At 35.6% G+C, this 22338-nt stretch overlaps 1 protein-coding gene across 1 annotated transcript; it reads left to right on the forward strand.

Annotated features, from left to right (window-relative positions):
* The first annotated feature begins 215 nt into the window (after nucleotides 1–215).
* On the forward strand, nucleotides 216–14379 carry LOC149793564 (cell adhesion molecule CEACAM1-like). The gene is made up of 7 exons (XM_089966422.1): nucleotides 216–303; nucleotides 519–818; nucleotides 3669–3938; nucleotides 4284–4544; nucleotides 10468–10581; nucleotides 12260–12720; nucleotides 13807–14379. The coding sequence occupies exons 1-6, from the start codon at nucleotides 222–224 to the stop codon at nucleotides 12391–12393; spliced, it is 1161 nt and encodes a 386-aa protein (XP_089822548.1). The 5' UTR covers nucleotides 216–221; the 3' UTR covers nucleotides 12394–12720; nucleotides 13807–14379.
* The last annotated feature ends 7959 nt before the right edge of the window (nucleotides 14380–22338 follow it).

Consider the following 22338-nt stretch of genomic DNA (forward strand, 5'->3'; position numbering starts at 1 on the left):
GCGGTGTTTTAGACCATAAAAATCCAAAGAAAAACGACATTTTAGCGTTTGGCGCATAACTTCCCAACGCTAACTAAGCTGAAGAAGAAAAAGTACTTTTTCTCTAACTACCTCTCTATACGGTCCGTTGAGTCACGTGATATTCAGTTACTTCCTTGGCTAGTGTTGTACATATATAAACAAGTTAGATATATAGACCGGCACTTGTTTATCAATTCACCATGGATGTAAGAATGGGTTGCATGAGAGTGTTATCTCTTTGTATATACATAACCCACATTATGGGAAACGTGAATGATAGGGGTAAGTATGCAAGCGGTAGGTAATCTAACAAAATATCTTGATGATATAAATAACCCGTATGCAGGAAAACTGCTGGCATGGACATTTTATTAATTTCATTCTGGATCAATAATTGTATGTCAAATCAACTCCAGTTTCGTATTTTAGGTAAATATACAAAGATTGATATAGCATATTTAGTAGAGAATGTTTCCTTGTTTATTTATTTATTTAAGATCGTAACGTGTTCGCCTTCGCTGGATGCAATGCAACATTAAGGTGGAATTTACGGCATTACTATGCATATGGAAGAGTTTGGAACCCTAGTGGAACCAAAACAGCCTGGATGGATGATGGTTCCTGCTACAGTTTGAATGATTTCTCTGTATACTGTTACATACGGGAGAGTGGAGGGGTACTGATGCTTTCTGTGGACTTGATCAATGTAATAGAAGCAAATAGTGGAGGATATACGGCTGAGATACGATATTTTTTAAACGAGCGAGAAAATATCACCAAACAGCTAACAGTAATTGGTACGTTATTACAAAGCCTTCATCTATTATCAATATCTGTTTTGCGGGTTGGGTATTGGTCTAGTAAGAACATTTTCTTTCCAAAGCTTTGATTGCAGTTTCAAAACTGAATCAATAGTATATGTCGACTCTATTATAGAATAATCATCCACACTATAATTTTCATCATTTTGTCGAATATAAGTTTAATTCAAAGGTAGAATATGCATAACTAACCAACGTATGCCACATACATTTGTATACCCAGTATAGACAGAGCAATAATCTTTTGCACAGGAATCGTTGAAGCTTACGATCTTTTTACGTAATTGTGAAAACATAATAATGGTGTTTTATACACATATGTTTCCATATATGCGCAATTGTAAATGAATACTACCAAATATAACGAGAACCTTTTCTTTGAAGGATGGACATATTTAGTAGATTCTGCATTCTTTTGGTGCGGAGAATTCAAATTGTATTCATTTTGTAGAGTATAATAAACAGGGTTTTTAAAAACAAGTGTCAGCATGTTTATGTTAATTTCTCTAGATATACTAGGTTCTATAGTTTAGAGCTTTGCCTGTGCGACATTTAATAGTTTTATAAATAAAAGTTCTCTGTTTACGTCTTTCATATTGCATATAAAATAATACGTAATGTATGTATAAAATGACACAGATCGATGGTTTAATAAATATATTTGTGTAAACGTTTTCGGGTGTTGCTGATATTTTCGGAGTCCAGTATATGAGTGGAATATTGTTTGTTTTGTTTCGCAATCGATCGATATTGGTAGTAATGCAGTTTATCAATTAGTGAATTACAGCCTAATTAAATAGTTAGTATTTCAAACTAATATATGCTCATTTTTGTCTCTGTTAACGTTGTATTGTCAGAATCGTGCAATATATTACGATACTGCACTAACGTGCACTCATATTGCACTTATGTGCATGACTGGCGTGCCTTGTAGTGTGTTACGAACTACTTTGTAAACAAATCATGTACACCCATGCAGTACATGCTTTACAGTTTGGTTGAATAAAGTTTTCTTCTGAATGAAAAAAGCACATGTCATGTGGACTGCCGCATACTATCTGCTTTGCAATATTTCGCATAAATTGTTTCGATACAATGTTTCCGATTTAGGCTTGCAATAGACGACATACAGGTCATAAGGGGATGTGTTCCTGTAAATAAAATGCAAGTGACAGGGCATAAACGTGTCTTCGTTAGCTGGTACTAAGAATGGCAAAAATATACTTACAGTTTTACATACTGAATTTCCTCAAAATGTTGTTGTTGTTGTTGTCGGTGTTGTTGTTGGGTTTAACGCCATTTTCAGCACAAGATAGGCTATACATGGCGACCAGTATTAATGGTGGCGGAAGAACCAGGGAAAACCCCGGAAAGAACCAACGCCCCACGAGAAGCTACTGGCAAGCTTTCTCACATACCCACATTGGCCGAATCCGACACTCTAACCCACGCAGACAGAGGTGAGATGGCAGTGGTCCGTAACGGAGAGCGCTTTAGACCACTCGGCCACTCGCCCCCCCCCCCAAAAAAAATGTACTTTCTCAGTTCTGCAAATCCAAATTACATGTGTCATATCATGGGTTCTAACGCTTGATTACACATTTCGAAATTGTAATGTAATGTCGACTACATTCCAAGTGCAAGTACATCCTCCGTACTGCAATCAAAATGAAATGGACATAGAGTCGTTTTGAAAATTACAATTGAAAGACTTTATATTTTCCCACATTATGATTCCAAACATTCAATGAAAGGAAAGAAACACATATGCAGATGTCAACACGCTGCTCCAACGCTGCTGAAATCAGATGCACTTCATATAGAATTGACACAGAAAAATCAAGTTCATAATCACGAAATTTATCAGAATCGACCAAAATACCAAACTATATTCATTCAAGTTGAATTTAAAAGTTGTTGCATTATAACTGCAAATTTCATTTTTTTTGTAGACCAAAACACCATTCGACTAAGTTCAGATGTATCTGGGCGGAGTTATGTGCTCATTAATAATGTTGTTGTTATGTACTGATAAACCTAGGCTTTTCTACTTAGTTTGGAATAAAGCACAAATTCAGTTACTTTGTTTCTTGTACTTTTATCTTCTTTGCATAATTAAGCCTTAGGTAGAATAAGAAAATGAGCATATAATAAAATGGTTACTGCATTTTTATGTTAAAATATAAACTCGTTTTGTCAGATTGATATAGCGCACTCCCAGGTTCGAGCTGTATATCCATCCGAAAAAGTCGTTCATATGTTCCCATGCAAATATAGTAACCTATACACTATTTGTATGGAATAATGTGTAAATATGTAAGACCTTTATTAGGGTTTTAGTAAGATCATGTACAAAATATCTATCTTTAGTTTGTTAGTAGGGAGTATTCAGAACGCATCAGTTACTTTATCCTTATTAGATAAAATCGAAAATCGTCAAGTACTTTGTAAAGGTTGTGGAAATTCACCATGCTGTATGGTGCGGTGGACTAAACGATGCATGTTTACTTGTATTGTTAGAGACGAAAACAAAAATTACATGATAAATTACAACGTATATCTTGTGCTTTTTGAAGGTTATAAACGCTTTTTATCTTACTCCAGCCTGCTTCTAACGGAAACAAAACATATTATATAATAACTAAGTTGATTTCATAGAATATTCATATCCTATTGCATTTAAGAAACCTTACAGTTTATAACTAATGCCAAATATACTCGTTCGTATGGACAGTTTTACTTTCGTATGCCAAGGAAACGTTGGAAACCAGCATCTACTGTATTAATTTTTAACGTATGTTTAATCAATATAATATTGGCTTTCAGGTAAGCCGGAAATTAGGAAACCCGACAAAATCATCCTTAGTGAGCCAATGAATATATCATGCGCTATTTCTGCAAAACTCGATGGAGTGAAATATCGGTGGAAATTGAACGGAATATATTTCAGTTCTGCTGGACGCATTAATGCAAATTCTTCTAGTCTAATTTTCCAACGTTTATGGATGACTGACAAACCAAGCGTTTTTTCATGTGAAGTATGCCGAGATAACAGTTGTTGTATAGAAAGTGAAACATTCGCTCTTGATCCATACTGTAAGTATTATTAAATTCCAAATCTGCATATATAGACTTATAAGAGATTCTTTTTCTATTCTTGTTCGTAATACAGGGATGTTTATGTGTATCTTTCAACTTACAGACTGAGAAACAAAACAAATAAGATCAGAGAGGCCGACCGACAGCCGAATAAATATCATCATCAGTCAAGCAGTTAATAGCAAGATACAAACATATGTACATGCATACATACATACATACATACATAAAGACATGCAGACATACAGACAGACAGACGTACATACGGACAGAGAGATTTCCTTGAGATTTAAGATTCCTGTCACACGTCATTCATGTCATAGCTCTATGTTTTACATTTAGATGGACCTCATAAAGTGGAATTGGACGTAAAGGAAAGGCATATTTACCTTAATGAAGATGAACATTTCACAGTAAAGTGTTCCGCCAATTGCAACCCGGTTTGTAGTTTCTGGTGGGTGGGGTACGTCAACAGCGACAGCGATACATTAGTCATCGGCAACTTCAATACAAGAAAGGCAGGAAAATACGTTTGTAATGCAAGAAATAAAGGAACAGCTATAACGGCAAAGTCAGACTCCATTTTCCTGTATCTTGCAGAAGGTAATTCACCGTTCTGGTACAATACCTTATCGTTATATTGGTTGGTCTAAAGTGGGTAAAGGTAATTATCCATAAAGTATACACAATTTACAGAAGCTTAGTTAAATGACAAAGCTAATATTCGTTGCATAACATTTTACAACGATTATGGGCCTTTGAAATGTGTTGATTGATTGTCGATTTGATATCAAGTAATATCCACACATATTCTCTCAGATAGATAGATATGTAATTTTAATTTTTTGTTTGCAATCGCACAATAAAATGTACTATTTTCTTTGGTTAATTCTGTTTTTTTTAAGGAAAAGTAATAATTTATTCTGATATTGTTAGTGTGTCCTTTAATTTATGTATTTGATTATCAGGATTTTAAATTTCTTTATCAAAAGAGATTTGTCATAGCACATTGGATACGTTTGAAAGTTGTCAATAAAGAGTTAACCTTATCGTCAAGATGCTGTTCTTGCTACCGAATCACATGAACAGACAGGTTTTCCTAAATTTACAATACCATTACAGTTCAGATGTTCTGTTTACCAATGCAGCAAACATAATCTCCATGAATATTTAATACATTATATTTATCAAGACAGAAATCAGTCTCTTTTGTATCAAATAATTATACATCGTTTCCTTTTTGAACTATTCCCAAGCAGCATAAGAAGTACGTTTATATAATATTTCCTCATCGAATTGATAATATTTTCTTGATTTTGTATATGTCTTCCACCGATATATGTATATGTATATGTAAAATAAGTACATGAAACCATACCTAATCAAAACTCTTAATACTGGTATTTGTCAGTTTTTATCATCCTCCAAATAACAGGAACACATGTTAAAGATTATCCTGTAATTTATTGCCAATAGTCGTTTGGGTTTTCTGATTTATGATTGAAACATGTTTATTTGCTGCATATACATTATACCGAGGTTATGTTGCATACTTTTCCATATAAAGGACAAAAATTTTCAAAGACGCAAATTATCGAGTTTTCTTATGAATTAAATTTATTTTGTTAAAGAAAATGAACCAAAAATGATGATTTGTATAAATTCGTACAATATCTGAAGGTAGATGTTTGGGATAGTCTTCGTACAAAACTCATGGCATAAATTTAATTTTGTATCATAAACAGAATTTAAAAACAGTAAGAGGAGAATATTTATCGAGTACAAACCTGCGTTCTTTTGTTATTAAACTGATCTCATAATTTATTTAAAGTCTCAAGCTTTATAATTTGAAATTCCCTAATTATAGTTTGGTGAAATCTGATTCCAATACATAGCAGATTACGACATAATACATCACCTAGAAAGACACTATAATAGATGTTTTGAATGATGTATACCAGCGACTTAATGTACAACCACACATAACAAATAGAGTGTGGGTAAGTATAATTTACTCCGGCGTAAATTAAATTTTGATCTAAATTTAACTATCACTAAATTTGAAAAACAACAATGAGATAACGCTGTTTATGTTCTTCCTGGTTTGGATGTAGGATAATTTTATCCTTTATGAATCTCCAAAGGGACTAGTTGTTTAAAGAACATAAAAGAGATCTACTCTATATTACCAATGATAGATAATTTTTTTGTGAACCCATAGTAAGCCACCCACTGTGGTGAGCCAGAAGAAAAGTTACTATACGAGGACGACGCACTGTTGTGAAAGAGTATCTACGTAATTCGCAATCGCACGATACTGTGTTTTAAATATATTATGCAGATAATGTTGTTCTCTGCGTGAGATATGCTTCACAGTGAATATTTTATTTGTTAGCGAATGTGTTATATTCATCGTGGCTATATATTGATGCAATTCAGTATAATATAATATAATGGCTGCAATATATTTTGCTGGGATTTTGAGAGAATGTATGATAATAAACAATTATCTGAGCTTATATTATAAAATGACATACAGTTTGCAGATTGATGTGTCTATTGTTTTTTAAAATTTCATCAATCCAGGGATGACATTTAGGAATATATTAAATCTCCAGTTTCATTTAAGTTTCAGACCAGTTTGTCAAAGAGCCGTTAACTTGTGTGATTGTTGATTCCGTATCTGGAGATTCTTGATAACTTACTCGACTTAGGAATTATCGCAAAACAAACGCACACTTTACTATTCTATCTATGAGAAAAACGCGTAAAGTCATTATCTGACATTCTTTTGAGGAAAAGGTCGTCCCTGTTTTAGACTTGGCCATCCAGTGTCGTGAATACTCTAATAATGCTATAATTAGCGAATATAGTACATCAAGTAGCAATACAAATCAATAAGGATAATTGATGAAAGAAATGTGCTTAGCATTATAATATAACAATTGCATCCATACTCACCGACTATGAAAAGAAATACGAAAAATTATAAGATTGAACAGAACCAAGACAGTTGAGCCTCTGTAGTACATTTATCAGAGATATTTTTAATACAATACTTGGCAACATATGTATTAGTGACACAAAACGTTCGAGTGTATTAGACATTGACGCAAACAGAGTGGATCAGTAGTTGGTAAATGATTGCGTCACGGATTACAGGTAATTCGGCTTGATTTACGATTGATGTTAATTTTATAAAAGTTTGAACCTTATCTATTTGGTCTGAATAGGGAATCATATAGTGATTTAATATTAAATCACTTTCTAAGATGGGAAAGAGTATTGCATAATTTACTGCCGTCATTTTGAGTACTATCCTCTGGAATATGAAATATTTACTTACATATCATATACCACATTATATAAAGCAGTTGATAGGAAATGGATGAGATATCAAAGCAACTGAAAAGTTTATTTTAAAAAAACTAAACATTCTGCAACAAATTATACAAATTATATGTCACAAGGATGTAATCATTCCAAAGGTTTATTTCTTTGTAAAATTTGCAACATGCAGCACAACGTGTCTTTACAAGTACAGGATAAGGTTACACATTTACAAGACCATATCTTTAGCAGGCGAATACGAAATCCAGTTTGAAGGACTCAGCGTGTATCCGGATGGGTACTTAGCCATCTTTGGTTTTGTCTTTAAGATTAAATTTGTCATTACATATAAGTAATGGATTCTGATCGTGATGAATAGGTTACGGAATTTGTCGACGAGATGTTGAATAGGTTGACCAGTGATTTTAATATTGATAGGAGTTTAATTCCACTTACTGATGCATATATGCGTGCAAACAACGCAAACCCATGCTCGTACGCACAAAATATAATCTTTATAAGGGTCAAATAGACACTGACTCACTTATGAAACGCAAAATCTTGACTTATTCAATTAGGACACACTTGTCGTTGTAACAATTCTTTGGCAAAAACGAAAAGGCTCGTTACTTTCATGAAGCACGGAATTGATACAAAGATATCCACTACATGGGTACTGTCCTTGTTTCTTTTACAAGTGGGTAGTTTTTGTGGAGAATGCTGGATTTGTTATCGATTCTACAGATCAACTTCCAAGACGTATGCATGATTGACATTGCTACAGTACTCTATGCGTGTGGGATCCCCTTATTCAAATACCCAAGGTTGCTAGATTACCCATCTAACGCAGTAATTGGCCTCCAAGTACATAAAGTAACTGTCTCTTTTAAGACGCAGTATTATATCCGTCAACGAGTGGATTATTGAGCGAGCATAGCGATCACTAACCATGATAATTCAGCATAAAACTTTACGCTTGGCAAATAAATATTGATCAATATCAGTGAATAATTTAATCTCCGACTTCCAGGTCATTTCCGGGCAATAAATGTAGTGCGCGAGACAACAAAAAAATGAAATGCCTTGATCGGTATAATTGAGGTTCAGCAAATATATTCTAATCGTTGTTGTACTCTAAGCTATAGTTTTATTTACAAGTTAACTAGGTAAAATTCCAACATCAGCGGTAAAACCTTATTGTCTTTTTTCTATATGACATCATACAAAGACTTTCCACGCTGTGTATTGCACGCTTGACAAAATCTATTTAGTTGTTCTTCAAAACTAATTTCCAGTTCGATTACGTTATCACGATAGTCGGGACATATATTTAATATATCATACGTTATATGAGCCTCATTTTTAATATATATGGTGCATTTAAGAGTAATACAACTTGGTAACATTATACACATTTCATTGACCGGGTAATTTGATTTTGACATTGGATAAACTCATAACATCTTTCAAAATACTGTACTCATTAATCTGTGAACATTTTACCATTTGTACAATATATTCGTAAATACATTCTAACAGGATCAATGCCACAATATTCTCAAACAATCATTGCATCAGATATTGTATAGGAATATAACCAAATCAATATAATATATTATCTCTGGATGCCCTCCAAAGCTGCTAAGCATGATCCAGTCCTTCCACGATGACATGAAAGGCACAGTGCTGTACGATGGCTCAACATCCGACCCCTTTGACATCCGCAGTGGAGTGAAATAGAGCTGCGTCCTTGCCCCCACGCTCTTCGGCATCTGCTTCGCGGTCCTGCTCAAGCACGCCTATGGGACGTCCACATAAGGGATGTACCTGCACACGCGATCAGACGGCAAACTGTTCAACCTGGCACGACTGAAGGCAAAGAGCAAAGTGCGTGAAGTCACCATCAGGGACATGTTCTTCGCACACGATGCTGCTCTAGCCACCCACATAGAAGCTGAGCTACAGCGCCTGATGGACCGCTTTGCTCAAGCGTGCGATGACTTTGGGTTGGCCATAAGCCTAAAGACAACAAAAGTGATGGTTCAGGAGGAGGACACCACAAACTTCATCATCAACAACTACGAACTTGAGGTGGTCAGTCAATTCATGTACCTTGGCTCTACCATCACCAATAACCTCTCGCGCGAAGCTGAGCTCAACAAGCGGATCGGAAAGGCATCAACAACTCTCTCCAGGTTGTCGCAGATAGTGTGGCACAACAGCATGCTGACCCAGAACACTAAGATCACCGTGTACCGTGCCTGCGTGCTAAGCACTCTCTTGTACGCCAGTGAAACATGGACTCTGTATGCCTCACAAGAGAACAGACTGCGCGCCTTTCACATGCGATGCCTCCGACGCATATTCGGGATCACCTGGAGCGATCGAGTAACAAACAACGAGGTGCTCGAACGTACCAAAATTCCCAGCATGTTCACACTCCTCTGCCAACACTTCTCCGCCAACGTCGCATCAGATGGCTCGGCCATGTACGTCAGATGGATGACGGACGGATCCCCAAAGACATTCTCTATTTATATCAAGCTGGCGACATGCTCTGATCACTGGTCTGAAAGCCGGCGAGGAAAAGCTACACTTGCTAGCTGATGAAAACCGATCGCAGAGGAAGAAGAAGCAGCTTCATCCAACACCAGACGCAACCTTCAAGTGCAGCAAGTGCAGCATGGACTGATACTCCAGTGTTGGACTACATATCCACAGCAGACGCTGCACAACCACCAACCGGGACATCTCATGAACACACTTCCATCGTCTCTCGAGACTAACGCATGCCAACACACAATATTCTCGGACAAAGAAAACCTTCTCTGTGAAATATAATATGCTGGCTAAATATGTTCTTACAGAGAATTCATACTTGCGATCAATATACAGTGGTAGGCAGCTATAACAGTGTATTGTCATGATTTCCGCATCTAGGATAATAACTCCACGTGTGCTCACACTGAGGAAAGCCTAACTGCGGGTTCGTGTATACGTATTTAAATCAACGAGCGGGATAAAATAAGCAAAATCATGGGTAATAAATGCGTTGACATATGTATCAGTAGCCCCTGTCCAAAATCCCTATTAAAATCCTAGTAATGTCGTATTCCATAATTCATAATTGTGTCGATCTTTCTATACATTAGTAAGCACATATGCATGACAAAGTCTCCTCCCTTTAATCTTTCAGGTTCCCGACGTGAACAATACTTGATGGGACCACTCATAGCTTTTGTCTTCCTTGTAATTGTGGTATTGGTAATATTAGTCACACATTGGAGCAATAAAACAAGTACAGGAGAAGGTAAAATTTTACGGTCTTCCCCATTCAAACATCTTTTATTTTTGCTATCTTCCCAAACAGTAACAGCAGTGATACATTTACATTGTTGTCATAATGCAGATCGAAAACACCTGCCAGTAATAATGAAACAGCAACACCCCAAAACAACCATCCAATAGTTTCTTAACATGTTAGCCTGTGCAACATTTAAACGAACTCGATTTCAGATTATTGAATTGCTGTGCTTGGCATTTAAAATAGAAATTCAATGAGGAATATAATTATTAAAAATGCGGATGCATAAAATGCTACAACACACACACACACACACACACACACACACACACACATATATATATATATATATATATATATATATATATATATATATATATATATATATATATATATATATATATATATCTGTGTGTGTGTGTGTGTATGTGTGTGTGTGTGTGTCCTTGGCTAATTTATATTTTATTTAGTCACATATTACGTAAAATCCCTTGAGTACTACCTTTATTGACGGAACTGAAAAACCGTGTCCAGAAGTAATATAATATTAATTATGCTGCTCCAATGTACATGTTTCTTTTTGATGACCTCAGCTTGTAAGTAATAAAGCTGTCTTAATCGGCATTACAATGGCAATATGACTCAGCATTCCGGTGTACTGACCAAGTTACTGGGATTCTTAGAAATTGGAATTACTTCAATACACAACGAGATACTTAGTTAATATCCGGAATACAAACAAAAAAAAAACTTTTGTGCACTTCTTATGGCTTAATTATGAGCTTAATTTTGACGAATTACTTTTGGCACGGTCGTATTTACTTGAACAATCTTAGAGCGTCAACATTTCATTTTTCACACTCATGCTTCGTAAATTGAAGTGCTGACTATAGTTGTTGTTAAGTCACTACATTATAATGCGTGGTCATGTTTCCCCTTTTTAACGGGGGTACGTGATAATAAAGAATTATATGAAATCGTCGAATTAGGACCGTAGTGGCGATTTATCCACATTTGATCTGTCTCAAACGTTATTATTGTTAACAATTTGAGCCTGAGAAGGTTACAACTGTTTCGAACCTTATATGTTATTGTCGGAATCGCTAAATATTCGCTCATATAAACGTGCATTGTCAAGGAGCATGTATTTTGCAAAGTAACACACACACACACACACACATACACACACACAGGCATACACACACACACACAAACGCAAATTGCGTGAACAACTCTCCCTGGAACCTGATTAAACGATCGTACAATTGATAATCATATTGTGTACACTATATATATATGAAGCCATCTAAAATGTATTAGTTTTAAAAATCCTTGGAGATGTTGAGTTTTCAGTTTTAACTATCTGCATATGTGGTTTTGATTTTCCTTTTCATATACATACCCGTTAAACCCAGTTGCACAGTAAATGTGCACTGCGTTTTGTGAGATTCCGCTCTCTGGCAAACAAAGTATCTCGGGATCATGTGAATTTGGGATGATTATCATTTGCCTTATGAGTTTAAACTTATTACAGTAGTTTTTTTAATGCCTACTCGATAGCGTTAATATTGAAACAAGTCATAGAGTTTAATGCAAAAAAAAGTATGCTCTCTAAAATCGTAAAGTAATATAACTCTTTTATATCTGCTTAATGTAGTGCTCTTTAGCTGTTTTTATTATACAGAAGTGTTTCAGCCATGTTCAAAAAGGGCACACAGTGAAACCACACCAAAAAGACAAGAGATGCCTATTCTCTCTCTCCCAGTTCCAGCACGAACAGAGTATCCTAAAACACAAAGAAAATTAACTAGTTTGTAAAACGTTTCACATCATACGAGAAGCTTTATGAACCAGGTTAGAGAAATCGTGCCTTTACAAACGTTCTCTCAGACTTCAACTCCCATGAAAAGACAAGCCAGGAAGTATGTAAACAACAAGCCGCGTATCTATGAGCGAAACAGAGGGCTATGCAGTATGGTCTGGTCAACTAATGAGAGCAGACCAGAAAAGCTGTTTGCAAGAATAAAGAGGGACCCCACATATTATGGAGATGGCAATACTATTGGCGCAATATCTTCTGATCTAAGCAGTGCACGAAATGTTCGACCAAAATTCCAAGAAGACTTGTATAATAACATTGATGAAGTATTGCTCGATTTGACTTTTTCTCCATTTCTGTTATAAAGCTCTCTCTCTCTCTCTCTCTCATTGTGAGGTTAAACATATCAGTTAGAAAACGAACATACAGTTTTAAACTGTACACTGTTACTGAAATAATTCATATATATTTTGCAAATAAACGTGTAAATACTTGGACTAGCATATCAGTCTACTGTTCAATCTGATTACACCTTTGGCGAGCTTTGATCTTGATAATAGCTTTATGCATATTTTTTTAAACCGTGGCATGTCTTGGAATGTTAGCTAGATGCTGAACTTCTCAAATGCATTTTAGTGGTATTATGTGTTTGGAAAGATAAATAATGTTACTTTATGTGGCAAAAGCCTGAAAAACGTCTTTGAAAACGGGTAGGCGATTTTTGTTTGTAGGAAAATTGTTTCCTGCCAAAAATGCTGATAAGGTAAAGGTTTAAATGACATCTAATGGACATATTTTAGGTCAGATATCACGAAACCACTTGACATTAGCATCCATACTGGACCAATTATCTCAATTTGAATGCAACGAATTGCACATTAATACGTTAACAACTTTACTGTAGTTTATTTCCTCGTTCATATCATATCCGAATTATGTTTTACAGTATTGACATTAAATAACCACTGATGTCAGCGACACAATCTGTGTGTCCGACAAAACTGGTGTGTCTTAAATGTCTACTATGACTTCCTTCAAATTTATCAGACTTGTTCCATTTCGAAAATATGTTAGAAAAGAAGGAAAATGTTCCACCAAAGTACTTTGAGAAAGCGTTTTCCCCACTCGATCACTTTTCACAATTTTAGTAAGGTTCATTCGCATATAATGTAGCCTTGATAAAAACTTAAGCGGTCATACAATTAGATAACACTTCCCTATGTCACCAACCAAGGAATAAATAGATGCTGGAAGTTCAACTTCATTCTGCAAAATATGTTTAAGCCTAATCACTATAAATCATTCATACCACTACAGGGCAGAGCAAGTGATCAGTAGTTATTTTTTTTCCTTGTTTGAAATAATTAAAGTCTTTATAATCATCAATCCAATGTTTCGTTTTCTTTCTTCAGGATATCACGTCGGCCTACTTACAAGGGATAGACAATGTATTTGAGGAAATCCCAGATGAGACGGAAAGAGAACTGATTGAAACAGATCATACATACTTAGCTCTAATTGACGATCTTCCAGATCCTACTGACGAAAATGACGAATTAAACATGTCAAAGCCATATATAACCCCAATTAATGGATAACATATCAGCTAAATAATGTAAAAACGGATTCCGTGATCGCATGCATGCACAATTATTTCAACCCTTAATTATATACTCTTTAAGAAAATGAGGACACAGTTAAGAATTAAACCTTACAATGAAGACAAAGAGACTGTTGTCACACACGTAATTTAGTATTTAAAAAATATACATTATCTTGGGAATTAGAGACAAACTGAAAGTGATGGCATAATGAACATAATAAGTATATATGCAAATCAATATACTCTGGTCATAATCTGCACACTTGTAAGCAAACGTATGCTATCCTTTTTACATTACAAAACAGAACACATGGTATCTGACACATATTGTTAAGAATCTTTGGTGGTGTATCTCATCAATGAATATATATCTTTCCCTCTAGTTATTATTTATTTATTTTTTTATTCATTTATCTATCTATCTATCTATCTATCTATCTATCTATTCATCTATCGATCTATCCATCTATCTATCTCTCCATCAATATATATATCTATCTATATTTCTGTCTATCTATCTATCTATCAATCTATCTATCTATCTATCTATCTATCTATCTATCTATCTATCTGTCTAAGCAGCAGAGAGGGTGAACAGCCTCTAACTGACTCACTCTCGAATTGTAAAAATAAGCCTGCCTGAAAATAGCAAAGAAAATATCGCAAAAACAAGATAGCGGCGGTGACTGGGGGTGCAAAGACAACACCCTCGCCGCTGCTACTATCAAAAAATAATATCAAGACCTATACGATAACGCGATCGTGGGTCATGTAAGTGTATTGTTATAAATCCATACGGGGTTGACTGAGCCTGACTAAATATATTTCTAAACGTAATTATGTCCATATCTCCGCTGCACGAAGTGTGATGGATATTTCTCAAAGTGTGTGTATGAACACCATTAAATACAGTTAAACTATTGCCGCGCAGTTCACAAAGTTACCAGGAACACCATGGAGAAAAAGACCTTTCAGGATATAATTAATGTGGTCCTGGTACCCGACTTGATATCCGACTTGATAACCAAGATCAGCCAAGACCTGGTGAGTATCCAGTAAATGCCATTGATAAAGCTTGTCACGATCATGATGTAGCTTATAAAAGTAACACCCTACATGATAGACATATTGCAGATGTAAAATTAATTAATGCGCTAAATTCCATAAAGAATAAATCTTTCAAAGAATCATTAACTAATCGGTTGGTGAGATCTGCGATGAAGGGTAATCTAGCATTAGGAAATTGAAAATTTCCCGAGCTGGTAATTAATCAACCGATTATTATTATAATGGAGTCTACTTATTATAGCCCAAGAGGATACTGGAGGGGTAGAGCAGCGATTAGCAAGCTCACTGAAGCAACAAATGTTACACGTGTTGCTGCTGAAATATTGTTAGCACGACAGGTAATATGGTAAATGTATCTACCACCGCCTAAACGACTTGAGTATGCACATTTTGAGGTTATCGTTCCTAATGAAGTTCATCAGGCTGATATTTTATTTTTACCACATGATAGTATTAAAATTGGTAGACGTCGATTGACTTACACATATGCGTTAACCGTCGTTGATGTTGCAAGCAGATATAAAGAAGCAGAGCCACTATCAACAAAGACAGCAATTGAAGTTTGAACGAATTTATCAACATGGTGGTCTACGGTGGCCACAGCTGTTACAAGTTTATGCTGGCAAAGAATTTCCGGACGCAGCCTCATCGTTGATGAAGCATCACAATGTCAAAATCAGACGAGGACATACTGCAATTCATCGCGATCAGGCAATTGTTGAGCGATTTAATCGAACGCTTGCTGTGCGGTTATTTGGATATCAGTATACGAAGGAAACAATTCAAGAAAAAATATCTCGCGAATGGTTGCAAGATTACCAAGTGTGATATCTGCATTAGATAGTGAAATTACTCGAACAACCAACATGAAACCAATTAGCGCTATAACAAAAAAAAACATATACCCGTACAATGACGTGATTTCAAAACAACCAGTGCTGGGTAATGTGACTGTAAGATATTTATATGAACCCGGTGAACCTGAAGGTGGTAAAAAACGAGCGACTGATCCTGTCTGGAGTATTACGACACATATAATTTCCAGCGTCGTACGATCCTCGGGCAGACCTGCAGTCTACAGTCTAGATTCAACTGCTCCTCAACGTGGATTTATACGTGACCAATTACAAGCAATTCCTGAAGACACACAATAACCACCGCGATCACTTAATTAGAACCTCTGCGCCGATTACATTCAAGACAGGTTAGCATCACATTTTTGCGTGTATGACCAAAATTACTATCTTTTCTATTAACCGCAAATTGTCTTGGATCATTATTTGAAAATCGTCACAACATTGTACAATTACAACTTGAACAAAGATTATTCTGCTACTGTATTATCGCTATGACAAATTCAACATCTATATCAAAGTGTCTTTTTGTCTGTCACGTTGTTTATAAAAAGCTAATTTTTTACTTACTATATCACTATCATCGAGGACATCATTGATGGTTTCTGTAGCGTCTATGACAATTCACCGCAGCTGAGATATTTTTCTGACACGAGACACTTCGAGATAAATTAAGTTTGACCACTCGACATGATCATCGACAATGCAAACTCGAGTATCAGAGATGATTAATCACTGAGGTGAGTGAATTATCATCGCGTATCCCAGTGTCCACGGGGATTTATCCCCTCTCAGCAAATCCTCAACAACATTGACAGGAACTAAAACAACATCATTTAATACGAGATTATGTTTCTCAGTTTGTCCTGGTATATCAACGTCGATATTCTGTCGTCGTGTATCAGATGGTCTATAACACAATGGTACACGTAGATCTGAAAACTTTTCTTTTTGCAACTGAAATAATCGCCGTTGAAATGTATCACGAACTATCTTTATACTTGCCACTGTTAAATCATTTGGTCTCCACACCTGCAGAAATTCGTTCACAGAAATTTCTGAAATCATTTTGCGCATTATTTCACACTGAATTTTATTCGTTTGTAGTCTGATTAATTTTTTTAAACTCCCTTAATTCTACATCAAGAGATCTATGATCATCAGTTATCTATTCGTAATAATCCACAAAATTCTTTAGCCACCCGTGTGGAGATGGCTCAACAAACGATATTGGTTGACCATGATCGCCGTAGATGACCACAGCTGTATTTTTTAGTAATAGCCAATCGAGAAATATTTTTATGTATCTAGCGACACTGTACATTTCTCATCCGAAACGATGATCTTTATTACATATTTATCTCTCATACGATCAGGAGTTAATGTGTCTCCCTACCATCGAAAAAAGCTATGCTAAGTACATGTTTGCACTCCTCGTTCTCTCATTTCTCTTGCGAGTCTGTGTGTAGGTTTTAAAACAAACATGTCATCAGAAATCAGGCGAAATAATTCAATAACTCGCGTTGTTTTATCAGCAACCCCGTCCCGTTTAGATAGACCTTCTTGTGTCTGGATACAGGATCCTACACGGATGCCGTAAACGATAGTTCAGACATTTGATTATTTTTGCAATAAATATTTTTAATCACAACATCTGCGGATTCAGAATAATTATATAACATTTCTTGGTTTATTCTCCATTCGCCCCATAATGCATGAGTACTTTTAAATTGAGTCAGCAGTGGTAGGAAATATATTTATCATCGATAATAAATTTATAGAAACAATCGATCATTGAGGATCTTAAAAGAGTAAACTGAGGTGACTCAACATCAATATAACCAACAATTGTATCTAAGCGTTTTTTCGACTTACAAATATATCTTTCTTCGTTGCATCAGCAATTATAAAATCATATTCATCATCGTCTATGCTCAATCGCGCATAATGTCGTTTATGATCATATGCAAGGCTTTGAGTATATTTCCCGATCATTTTCTACCGAGATCCTTTGCGGTTTTATCATCAGAACTCTGCTGTGGTGGTAACCAAACTGCGGTCTGAGGACGGTATGATATAATTGCTTCACCTACAATCAACGATATCAATATTGCTGCATCGAGCATACATCGTAATAAAACTATTGGTACCCAACGTTTTTCTGAAAAGTGTCTACCAATCCAAACATAAAAGATCAGATGAATATCTTTAGCAAACTCGAATAATATAATACGAGCAAATCCTGTTAGATAAAAATCAGGTTTGGGTCCGTTTATCGATAATATTGTCATCTCGTGTGTGGGGTGTCCAAATCTTTTAAAAAATCTAGAAAACATCCTGGATAACACGCGACCATATCAACCGGGATAACGTCTTTGCGGTCATACTCGGTATTCCACAATCCACCATGTCCGTATTCCAAGCAGGTTTGGTGTACGTCTTCAAGAAATTCAAATCGCGTTGGCTTCCACGAATTTCGTTTCTCTTGCATAGGAACTGTAATGGAACTGTAAAACAATTATTCAACAATGGTTCAATATTCTCTTTTGAACATTGCAGCGCAAGATTTTTCATTACTTCGTGGAGAGATTCTGTACGATATTTTTCGCCGTTAGGTCGTCCACATTGATCATATGTTTCATCATCTGAACGTTTTAGTAGCCATACTGATACAGGATCATTTTTACTTATTTGGTGAATAAAATCAAACATGTCCCGCGGTAAAATATTAAGGCTCGATCTCGTGGAAATATTGTATGCATTATGATCAATAATTTCAATTGGATCTCCCATCGACTTAGTCTTTGATTCGTATAAAATCTCTTCAGTAATCATTTTTAATATTATTGGACAGTTTTATTTACTTCCTGACTCGGCGACATCATTTCTTGTAGCTTCGGTATCTTTAACTAATTCAGCCCATTTGTTTATTTTTTCACGTCGTAGATCAGTTAACCCATTTCCACGCATCGCGTTTGTAAAATGTTCGATTACTCGTTCTGCTACACAATTCAGCTTTGAAAATCTCATTGGCGCAAGATTATTAATGTTGGGGTTATCATTTAGCTGATAAATTCCATAAATAACTGCGGTTATATGATAAGCTCGAGCGTAATATGGTCTGTCAATTCCAGCCAGCATTCCTGGCTTGGAATATTTACTTCGCACAACTGTTTTTCAATTATGAAAAACAGGATCACGTTTGTCACGGATAATCCACTCAGCGGAATATGTTTCTGTTAGCACAATGAAGTATTTTTTTTTAGCATTCAGAATATTATTAATCAGATTACTCGTCGGATCAACGAAAGCTCGCCTCCGCAAATCATCAGTTCTTCTGTCAAGATCGAATCTGGATTCAGGAAACGAAGTTTTCCAGGGCTCGATTGTAGAAAATCTCTCAAACTCTTCCATATTATGTTTTAGACAAGTATTCAAATAAAAAATATTATTTATACAATGACTCAAATAAAGAATAAATACAAGCCGTTGATGATAGTGTCTTTGACTCCTTCTAACAAATCATAGAGTTAGAGGGAAAATGCAATTGTGTGTGCAATGTGGCGATAAAAATATAGAGAACTAAAATGATATTATGATGAAAAATTAACAACCCTGACTCTGTCAAGGACTCTGCTCTTGATAAAGTTGTAAGAAACCCTGAAGATTATATAGCGAGATTTGTAAAGACAAATTATTATTTAGACAAATACTATTTTATATAAAATGGAGCAAAAATAATTTTTCAGACATCATATCATCAATAATTATGAAGCATCTCGTGAAGCTGTAATCAGACACTGTCAGCGGAAAAGGCCATTCGATGTTGTTAATAATACTTGTTATCTAATGTTCACCGCCAAGGGAAGAGGTATTACACTCATAGGTCTGTATACGAGACTTTTCACGGGGAGATCAAAGACGGTCTTGTGATCGATCATGTTGATGGATAAAAACTCAATAACTCCCTGGAAAACCTGCAAGCTACCTCAAAGCGCGATAATTCTGCACGTAGTAATACTCGAAAATGCAGAACAGTTACAAGGAAGGCAGTTAAATCTGTAAATAACTGAGACCGGCAAAGAAATAATATTCAGTCAATGTATGCAGCTGGCACTTATTTCGGTATTAACACGCGCGCGGTGCAATATGTTGCAGATAAAATACCACAGTCTACATTTTCGCAGAAGAATGAAGAATGGATTTCATTTTACTATGTTCCAATAGTGTTAGATACGGACAACGTCCTTGATTAAAATCTACGGGAATTGTTCAATCAGGCTAAGTTTTCTACTGTAGATTAATCAAACAGTTATCTCGTTTATTACTAAGTAATTACTTTTTATGTCATTGTAGCAGTCGCGATCATACAATTTAAATGTCTACGTGATAATTGATAGAACAATTTTCTTCAATGATATTGAGGTTGCGTTTTACACAATTGTATTATATCACATGGATGATAAATATAATTAAAGATATATAATATATAGTGAACTATGAAAATATAAATGATATTATTTCTGTAATACAAAAATCCTGAAAAAATTATTTCGGATTTTGAAACATTACAAGAACGTAAATACGAAGGTGGATCTACAATACCATCATAATACAAGTTTGTGAAGCGAATTCTGAATTCCATGTTTCAGTCGTTGACTACATTAAAAGAAAGTGAAGTGAGATAATTCATCCCTCTCTCTCTCGCAACAGAACAAATTCGATTAGAACTCTCTCGTGAATATGAAGAAAAAGACAATCAAGAAAAATTATATCAGAAACTGTCAGTGGTAATGAAAATGAGATTTAGACTCATTCGTGGAACTGAAAGTGAAAGTATGTCATATTTTGGTCTTTCTCTCTCTGATGTTATTCGATTTGTCAGTAAAAAACGATCCAACCCAATGGTTTTATTAAGGACAAAATCAAAGAACGGGATTATTGTTTTGGTTTTTGCCATTTTTAATGTGTGCCAGGCGTCAGTGGCATTTTTAAAGTATGCAACTGTTCCCATGATTTTATCAAGGGGATACAACACTCTACGATTAAAAATCCTCGAAAATTGTAGAGTTTTAAGATTTTACATATAGATTCAGACTCAAAACGTTTCCACGAAGGTCAAACAAATTATTGCTCTGGTCAGTTAGATTGAAATTTATTTTTGATAATTACGGATTATGACATTGTAGATATATCAGTTTAATTGGTTCTTGCACAATCATATATCCGGGTGTGACTTGCGGTGTAAAATTATATAAGATATATCCTTGCTATGCTTGATTTGCTATTTCTGTGTTTGTCTGATTGCTGCCATCAATTGTATCACAAATAATATTGACCGCGATCGTCGAGGGTATATTTAAAATTCCGGGAGAAATATGACGACCTTGTCCGTATGGATCATTATCGTGTCTGAGAATGCTATCTTGCTGCGGTGTTATCTGTCTCCACTCAGCGAGTATTTTAAGGAAATATTCACCAATGATATCATTGACGGATTTTTTATAACTCGGATTGGGTTATATATCCAGGACATTTAAATGTCGGAAGATCTGCATCTGTTATTTTATGTTTATAGAGAAAAGATCTTCTACGTTCACTTGATGTTTCAATAACTAAATTCATAAATCTGTTGTGATAATATTTAATATCATCTGTGATATCATTTAGAATTTGTAGTTGTGTGATGATTTCATCTTTCGTTGACGTCACGTTGAAAAGATACTCGCTGAAACGCGTAATGTTTCTTGTTGTTGTTTATGGTCGCAGTTTATATAGTCAAAAGCTGGCTCAACATGTTGGTCGTAAAAGTAGCCTCCCGATTCTTCTATATCGCTGTGTAAAACCCAAAAGCGTTTACCATCACGTCCAATCCTAAACGCTTCCCGTCTATCCCATCTTCGGGTTTTTACGTTCCACGTCGGATATTCATATATATAACTCGAAGTAATTCCACGGTGTAAAATCAGCCCGTGTTGCATCGGGTGGTACGGAGGGGGTGGCTGGGCAACTTCATGCCATCCTAACACGGATCTGATCGATCACTCATATATGTCAACGACGTAATCTCGAGAATTTAGCTATGTCGCGCCTGATAGAATGGTTCATATACTGGTGTGGTTATCTTGGATTCTTTCCCGTAACCGATTTTATACTGAATTCATGGTTGATTGAGCTTACTGATATCATTGTGTTTTTCTGCGGACTTGTATTTGCGACTATATGCTGAAGTAGTTCTGTAATTATTTAAATTACCATTTTCCAAATGGCGCTTTTGTAAATCAATTACTTCATTGCATCTCTTCACCATTATGTCAAATTCAGAATCTGATATTATCGTATCGTTAAGGCTTAATGATATCAGCGACGATACTTTAGAGTACGCGTTTTTTGCCGTGTGCAACAGCACAGCATACTCG

This window comes from Sinohyriopsis cumingii, chromosome 8 (assembly GCF_028554795.1).
Source record: "Sinohyriopsis cumingii isolate HCF-2022 chromosome 8, ASM2855479v2, whole genome shotgun sequence".
Taxonomy (NCBI): Eukaryota; Metazoa; Mollusca; class Bivalvia; order Unionida; family Unionidae; genus Sinohyriopsis; species Sinohyriopsis cumingii.